At 39.5% G+C, this 9,329-nt stretch overlaps 1 protein-coding gene across 1 annotated transcript; it reads left to right on the top strand.

The window, feature by feature from the left end:
• Nucleotides 1-4,594: 4,594 nt before the first annotated feature.
• Nucleotides 4,595-5,335, top strand: LOC308640335 (vomeronasal type-1 receptor 90-like; the record flags this gene model as incomplete). The annotated part of the gene is made up of 1 exon (XM_081312285.1): nt 4,595-5,335. One exon carries the CDS (start codon nt 4,595-4,597, stop codon nt 5,333-5,335), a length of 741 nt encoding a protein of 246 aa, XP_081168411.1.
• Between the last annotated feature and the right edge of the window lie 3,994 nt (nt 5,336-9,329).

Below are 9,329 nucleotides of genomic sequence, written 5' to 3'. Positions count from 1 at the left end.
TTGTGGCTCAGCGGTAGAGCACTTGCCTAACATGAGTGGGACCCAGGTTCGATCCTCAGCACCACATAAAAATAAACGCATTGTGTTGTGTCCGTCTACACCTAAAAAAGAAATTAAAAAAAGAAAACAAATGATCTTATTAAAACCAGGCAAAACAGACACCTCGCCATAGAAGATATGTGGATGGTAAAGAATCATATGAAAAGTAGAAGTTTGTCACTAGGGAGTTACAAGTTTAAAGAAAAAAGATACTGTTATTATATCTAATAGGATGTCTACAACCCATGGGAGGATCCAGGATCAACTCATCCCAGAGTAGAAGCATTACAGGATAAGACATGGTTTGGGACTAATTTAATGTAGATTAAAAAAAAAAAAGATTAAAAAAAAAGAAGAAGAAGAAGAGAATGCTTGTGGTCTACGTGATTGGGAGCCTTCAGATCCCTCACACAGATGTGTCCAGCTAATTAAGAGAAAAGTTTAAAGTTTGATTCTCCCCAGGTTCCTACTATCCAGCAGAGACTAAAGTACAAGTAAGAGACAGGTGACATGCTCCCCTGGGGGAAGCCACAGTTGTGCATTCTCCAGTGGGAACCTGTCACTTCCTATTCCATATTCTAAAATCAAAGCCCTTACAGAGAGAGAGGTGTGTTAAAGATATCCTTTCCTTAAAATGGTGCAGGATCTGCTCAGGTCGACCTGCCCAGGTAAGTGCCTCTCTCTTCCTGAGATGCAGCACCAGAGTGTGAGTGGGCTTCTGTAATTGTGATGAAGAATCAAAAAATCAAAATAGCCAAATTGTACGTTAGGTTCTTTGGTAGCTCTAAATTATGTATCCACCTCTACCCACACTCAACAACTTCAAGGACTGAAGAAAATTTTCTTCTTACTATCTTTTGCTTTTTAATTTGGTTATTCATGAACATTTATTTATTTTTTTATAATTTTTAATTATTTATGGACATTTATTTAATTTTTTTTCAATGTGGTGCATACAATCAAACCTAGTGCCTCACACTTGCTAGACAAGTACTCTGCCACTGAGCTACAACCTCAGCCCCTTATTAAATTTTTAATAAGAAAAAATATTTTAATAAATCATTTTAGGTTTCCATCTATTTCTCAGACCGATGTGAGTTTAATTTGTTATTTTGTTCTATCACTTCTCAAAGTACATACTGTTAAGTTTTATGGTTATTTTTTTTTCCACATTACTAATTTGTATTCCTATTCACTACAGAAGAGATAAAATTTTAGCCAGAATTTTATTAAACACATTGGTTTTCCTTATCTTCTCTCAAAACCTTGATTTAAATTCATTTCAGCATTTCCTTCTATAGCTGAGATAATGAGAAATATTTATATACACCAAGATACTTTTTTTAGCTAATCAGAAGGAAATTATATTGTGTTTTTTTTTTCAAATATGATACATATACATAAAGTTTATCTTCACATTTTTAACAAATAGCAAATAGCATTTTCTTTATGCTGATGTATTTTTCTCAGTTTTGATCTCACAAAAGTACAGCAATGGTGCTCTGGCTGCCTGAAGATTTCTAACTAGAGCTTGGACCAGGGGCTGCAGTGGCTTAATTTTACAAAAAAGTGACAGTAGTGATCACCCCTTCCTGGATTCAAAAGGTCCAATGGTGTTCTCCCTCCAGGTCATCAAAGAAATGGGAGATGTTAGTGGAGAGGTGATGGTGAACTCAATCTATATGATAGTAACAAATGAAATGTGCCCTTTCATGAATCTAAAGTACCTCATTAAGTGAGGACACAAATTACACAATTTACATGGTTACATGGTGGACCTGAGAAAGCAGATATGTCCTCCTCCCTATCTCTAGCCTGTGTCTCTCCACACACAGGCCCCAGAAGCCCGAGGTGCTGTTGAGAACTACTTTTCTCACCTCTGACTGGGGTGCACTGACCTCAGTATTCTTCAGTAGTTTCTGGCCCCTTGGGGGACAACATATATCTCAGGGTTGTTTGTGATTTGGACAATGGCAGAGTGCAAAATACTTAACTGATGGCTTCCTTGGTCAGGACAGGAAAGGAATCGTCCAATGGGTTACATTTCCCAGGAAAAGACCTAACACTGTCAGCTCTTAAGACCCTGGCAGTATTCCTTTAAAACAAAACAGAGTTGCATTTCCATTTTATTCTCCACTTCTGTTTTATCCTCAAATCTACCTACTTAGACTTTCCTTATTTTCCCCCACTGTACCTTTTTTGACTGGGACCTATTTCTGAACTTCTTTTCCACATTATTTTCTTTGAAATTATCTCATCATATTCAGAACCTCCAGTCTGAGGATGGCTTATTTTTTTCCATATTTAAAGCTACGACCTGGGGCTTGGCCCATCAGGGAAGCCAGAAGTTGCTGCAGCATCCCTCTCCCCAGAGTTCTGCAAAGAAATTCTGGAATCATCCTGGTGATGGACAGGCTTCTGTCTGCACCCTGATCTCGTGGTTGGACTAGTCCTGGCAGGTGTGAGTGGGGTGAGGCACAGCTGGGAGGGGACAGGCTCAGAGGATTCCTTTCAACTTGCTTTTATGAAATATCCACATTTTCAGAATGTTTTATAATAAAACTGATAAATTAGCTTAGAAGTTGCAACATTGCATTCTTTATAAAACATCTACCTGTGAACAATGAAGGGCACTGTGGCTCTCACTGATACACATGTGTGTGACCTGCACAGTATGCAGACAGCCAGGTGCTTCTCTGCCTGCTATGTCCTGGGGCTACAGGGAGCCAATGCCTGTGACAGGGGACCCATGACAGCATCCAACTCTGCCACTTCCCATGATAAGCACTTTGGGAACACAATAAGGTTCTTACTAAATTAATCATTTGGAAGAGATTAATTTTTTCTAATGTCATTAATTAATTTCCACTATAAAAATGACACTTCCTCAAGGATTTCCAATCAATTAATTAATTAGGCTAAACACTTAAATTTTATTGACCCCTTGCCTATTTTGCTCACCCTTAGTAACTGATGTTATCAACCTATAATTTTCTGGGTAGCTGTGGATATAATTTATATTATTATAAATGAAAGAATGTGGAAGTGTTCTAGTCTCATTGTACATGTTACATATTTCATAGCTATACAGCAGAATTAAAACTGAAATAAAGAAAATGCCTTCATTCTATAGGGAGATATTTCATGAGCATGTCCTCATCAAATTGTCTATTACAATATTTCCTCTCTCCTCTGAAGAAATATCATTGCTGACTAAAAGAAGATATGAAATCTTGTTCTCTTGTGTAAACTCTTTCATCAGGGTGATGTTTGGTCCCTGTATCCCAATTTAAATACACAAATGTATGACCCACAAAGTACTGAAGTTTTCCTGTTGCGGTTGTGTGTGCCTGTTATCCAAGCAGCTTAGGAAGCTGATGCAGGAGATTTGCAGGTTCAGGGCCAGCCTCATCAACTTAGTGAGGCCCTCTCTCAAAATAAAACTAAAAGAGCTAGAGATGTGACTCAGCTGTTTAGTGCCTTTGGGTTCAAATCTGGGTTTAAAAAAAACACTTAAACTATGATTAATTTTCATTTTTCCTTTTTATAAAGAGAGAGAGAGAGAGAGAGAGAGAGAGAGAGAGAGAATTTTTTAATATTTATTTTTAGTTTTTGGTGGCCACAACATTTATTTTTTTTTATGTGGTGCTGAGGATTGAACCCAGTGCCATGCACATGCCAGGTGAGCCCGCTACCGGTTGAGCCACATCCCCAGCCCCTAATTTTCATTTTTTAATATGCCAAAGAGTGGACAGAAAAGAGATTTTGGAATAAGATTCTACTAATAATTGATGGTTCTGCTCACATAGATATTTTTTTCTGGCATAATCAAATAAATGTAAAATATTATAAGTGGTTAAGAAAACATGGGTTCAATATCTGGAGATATATATATATATATATATATAATCAAGAAGTCTGATTTCAGACCCACAATTTTTTTATCTGAAAACTGGTGAGAAAAAATCTAGAAAAGAAAACACTGAAATTAGAGAACTTTACAAGGGTCCCCCAAGGTCATTCTTCTGTTGAGAGTTCTATGTGGATATTCCTGCATCTTGCCTCCTTGAATTCACTTCAAATGCTACCTACTGACCTTTTTATCAGGTTCCTGTGCATACCAATACAAATTAATCATGGTCCTACCCAGGAGAAACAATAACTGAAGAAGGTATGCTTCAGTATTGAGAGTTTGGAAAGGGCATATTAAAAGTTAATAATTGGGCTGGGATTGTGGCTCAGCTGTAGAGTGCTCAGCTAGCACAGGCGGGACCCAGGTTCGATTCTCAGCAGCACATAAAAATAAAGGCATTGTGTTGTGTCCATCTACAAAAATAAAAGATTCATTCCCTCTCTCTCTTTCTCTCTCTCTCTCTCTCTCTCTCTCTCTCTCTCTCTCAAAAAAAAAAAGTTAATCAAAATTATGAACATATTTTGAGGTGGGCAGACTTGGTAGTTGGGGAGGTTGAAACTGGAAACAATCGTCATGATGAGAATTTATTCTCATTTTATCCTCAGACATGGACTCTGTACCATCTTTTCAAGAGAAAACAAAATGAACAAGAGCAGCACACTTCACATTTTTATTGCTGTAGGAAATGTCTTTTCTTCCCAAATTATCCTTGGAATCACAGCCAACGTCTTCCTGCTCCTCTTCCACGTCCTCACGTGCCTTCTCCAGCGCACGATCGGGCCCGATGATTTCATCATCGCTCACCTGGCCCTGATTCACCTGCTGATGCTCATAACCAGGGTGTTCATGGATATAGACATTTTGGGGGTTCAATATATTTGGAAAGACATCTCATGTAAAACCGTCATCTACCTGTCGGTCAGCACCACCTGCCTGCTGAGTGTTCTGCAGGACACTACCCTCAGCCCGAGAAGCTCCTTTCTGGCCAAGTTCAAGCACATGTCCCCACAGTTCATTGTGTGGACCTTGCTCACTCTCTGGGTGTTCAACATGTTCATTAATATTCGTATTTTAGTCTCTATTGAAGGCCCCACCAATGACACATTAAATGTTTGGTTTTCCACTGAATCCTGCAGTGTTTCTCCCACAGGTTACTACTACAGAATCTTATTTTCCCTGGTAAAAATACTCCGGGATGTCCCCATTCTCGAGCTCATGGCCCTCTCCAGTGGGTACATGGTGGCGCTCCTGTGGAGGCATAATAGGCAGTGCCAGCACCTCCACACCACCAGCAGGATTCCACAAGCCTCCCCAGAGCAGAGGGCAACTAGGACAATCCTGCTCCTCATGGGTTCCTTTGTGGTCATATACTTTGTAGACTGAGTGATCTCCTCCTCTTATGGAAAAATGCAGAAGAAGGATCCGTGCACCTTGTGGTCCAGATGCTGGTGGGCAATGGCTACGCCACCATCAGTGCTGTGATGCTGATTAGTACCGAAAAACGAATAATCCAGTTCTTCCAATACACACTGGGGAGGACAAGGACATGTTTAAGCAGGGCCAGATAACCCCTCACAGTGTCATCCCACGTTATTTCCTCCCAAGTTTCCAAAAATTAGTTGATGTTGGAGAAAAAAAAACTAAATGAGGATGAGGGAGATGAAACTTCTGTTGTTCTTTGTAAGATCTTTATCAAACCAGGTGAGGTGGTGCACACCTGTCATGCCAGCAGCTCAGGAGGCTGAGGCAGGAAGATTTCAAGTTGAAGGCTAGCCTCAGCAGTTATGTGTGTCCCTAAGCATCTTAGTGAGACCCTGTCTTCGAATAAAAAAAAATACAAAGTGCCGGGATGTGGCTCACTGGTTAAATGCCCCTGGGTTCAATTCCTAGTTCAAAAAAATAAGGTGTTAAAAGATATATGGGCTGTTTTCTTACGGAGCTTGCCTAAAGCAGATACCTCCCCTGTCCATAAATGGACAATGACTGTTAACCCTTTGCCTTAAGAATGCATTTTGGAAGAATAATTTTTTTGAGTCTTGGGAAGAGAAATATCTTGCACAACTACCACTTTTTTGATATGCCTGAGGCAATTAAGTGTGGCCTGTCCAGTTCCCAACAGGTTACGGCCATCTCCAGAGCTACTATGAAGTATCTCCTAGTAGACCAGAGACAAAGGTCACATTCATTGTACAATCTATTGCCCTGGGAGAGCCACAAGTAGTTCACAATGCCAAACCTAAATTTCCCTGGCTTTCATACCAGGAAAAGACCCTCATGTAACTAACAGATGGTCTCCCACCACATCTGCCTAGGCAGAAGCTCAGGAGAATTGTAGGTCTCAAACTGACTCAGAACAGTCTTGTGATTCTGCAAGGTGCTTCCTACATAACCTACCAGATTCAGTTAACTTTTGGAAGGACTGACATAATGTCCATCTCCGGGAAAAATGAAGGACGATCATGTTCTCTTTCCAATGCCCAAGTGTGACTGTGTTTTGGTCATACACTTCCTGCCAGGTATCAAAGACCAAGTTGGTCAAAATGGGCCATTTTCCTATCTACGGTTAGAGTCAGCTGAGATTTTCAGAGATTACTCTTGGGAACTTTTGAGAAGCCTCTTGTTTTTCTTTTGTTTGTTTTTGTTTTGTTTTTTTTTGTTTTTTTTTTTACCTTTTTCTCTATCAGTTGTGCCATATGACAGGATGGGTCAGCATCATGGTGAATAACTTTTGCTTCTCTTGGATATATCTGAAATGTTTACCTGTCCAGTGACCCTACTCTTTGCAGGATGTGCTCTGTGTTTGGATTTCTGGGTATTTGGGTCCTTTCAATCCCTCTGATGGGACTTTTAGGTGCCTTACTAGTGTCATGGGGAACTTAGAGCGGCACCATTATTTTGTGTATCTGAGCTGACCTTAAAGGATATGGAATACAATATTGGCTTCTTTTATTTTGGCCCTTTTACATCCTTAATTTTGGTGTCCAGGTTTTGATTTGAAACATCGGACAGTTCTTTCTCACCAGTGTTGAAATGTGAGTCCCGAGCTTTAACTTCAGGGTGTATAATTTTATAGTGAATTGTTCAATATAATTGAACTGGAAGTCAGTTTTATATTCTATTTGTCCCATAGTAAGTACATGAATTGTATTTACTTCTGGTCTACATGGGAGCCAGGCTAACTTAGAGAAAGGTGAGAGAGGCAGAGACTCATCTCAGGTTAGCTGGGGCTTGTGGCAAATACAAGCTAATGTGAATTATTTCTGAAGCTGATCTTTGCATTTGTGAAAACTTTGGAGGCTGAGATACGAGTATTACCAATTAAGGCCAGACTCAGCAAATTAGCATGAGCTCTAAGTAACTTAGTGAGACTCTGTCTCAAAATAAAATATTTTTTAAAAGGCCTGGGGATGTAGCTCAGTGGTATAGTGCCCATGGTTGAATCCATGGCACCAAACACACGTATGAACAACAACAAAAAAAGAAAAATGCCGAGAAAAGATTACAGGTTAAAGGTTTGTGAACATAGGGTGCCATTTATGAATTAAGACCTTCAGTGGATGTTTGGTTAGAACACTGAAATGCAGATGTGTTCATTATTTTCAGCTTTCATTGATATAATGTTTGGACATCGAATTGGAATACAATATTATAATTCTAGACATGTTCACAGAGTTTGCTGATCTCATAAGCATGCTTAAATTTTATATTTCCTCAAATTTTATCATTTTTGAAGTATAAGGAGTCCCAAAACTATTCTCCTTAACTCTTTGATTATATATAATCACATGATGTAGATTCTGGTGACCACATTGAGCTATAGACATGAGAACTGCTGACCCCCAGCCCTGCAACTGTGCACAGGTGACCTTCACCCCTCCTCTGACTGCTCCTTCCCCTGCCCCTTCCCAGCCTCTGCTGAGCTTCACAACTATGTGGTAAACGTTTTTAGTTTCCACATTAAAAACTTTTTTTTCTTTTTTTAATTGATTATTTAAAACATTACATAGCTCATGATATATCATCTTTCATACATTTGACTCAAATTGGGTTTTGAACTCCCATTTTCACCCCAAATACAGATTGCAGAATCACCTCTGTTACATATTCATATTTTTACATAATGCCATATTAGTGACTGTTGTATTCTGCTACCTTTCCTATCCCCTACTATCCCCCCTCCCCTCCCCTCCCCTCCCATCTTCCCTCTCTACCTCCTCTGCTGTTGTTCAATTCTCTCCCTTTTTCCCCTCCCCCTTGCTCCTCATAACCTCTTATAATTTTATGTATCATTGAAGGTCTCCTACCATTTCCATATGCTTTTCCTTCTCTCTCCCTTTCTCTCCCCCTATTTGTCTTTGTTTACTGTAGTCTTTTCCTTATGCTCTTCCTTAACGTTCTTAGTTGCTCTCTTTATATCAAAGCAGACATTTGGCATTTGTTTTTTAGGGCTTGGCTAGCTTCGCTTAGCATAATCTGCTCTAATGCCATCTATTTCCCTGCAAATTCTATGATTTTGGCATTTCTTAGTGCTGCATAATACTCCATTGTGTATAGATGCCACATTTTTTTATCCATTCATCTATTGAGGGGCATCTAGGTTGGTTCCACAGTCTAGCTATTGTGAATTGTACGCAACAAAATGAAATTGAATCCCTTTCTCTCGCCATCCACAAAAATTAACTCAAAATGGATAAGGGAGCTAGATATCAAATCAGAGACACTGCATCTGCTAGAAGAAAAAGTTGGCTACGATCTACATATTGTGGGGTCGGGCTCCAAATTCCTTAATAGGACACCCATAGCCCAAGAGTTAATAACAAGAATAAACAAATGGGACTTACTTAAACTAAAAAGTTTTTTCTCAGCAAGAGAAACAATAAAAGAGGTAAATAGAGAGCCTACATCCTGGGAACAAATTTTTACCCCACACACCTCAGATAGAGCCCTAATATCCAGAATGTACAAAGAACTCAAAAAATTAAACAATAAGATAACAAATAACCCAATCAACAAATGGGCCAAGGACCTGAACAGACAATACAATTGGACATACAATCAATCAACGAGTATATGAAAAAATTCTCACCATCTCTAGCAATCAGAGAAATGCAAATCAAAACCACCCTAAGATACCATCTCACTCCAGTAAGATTGGCAGCCATTATGAAGTCAAACAACAATAAGTGTTGGCGGGGAAGTGGGGAAAAGGGTACACTTGTACACTGCTGGTGGGGCTGCAAAATGGTGAGGCCAATTTGGAAAGCAGTATGGAGATTCCTGGGAAAGCTGGGAATGGATCCACCATTTGACCCAGCTATCGCACTTCTTGGACTATTCTCTGAGGACCTTAAAAGAGTGCACTATAGGGATACGGCTG

The sequence above is a fragment of the Spermophilus citellus genome, assembly GCF_964194105.1.
Source record: "Spermophilus citellus genome assembly, contig: SCAFFOLD_325, whole genome shotgun sequence".
Lineage (NCBI taxonomy): Eukaryota > Metazoa > Chordata > Mammalia > Rodentia > Sciuridae > Spermophilus > Spermophilus citellus.
The sequence above is the reverse complement of the archived record's forward strand: the minus strand, read 5'-3'. Positions and strand labels throughout refer to the sequence as shown.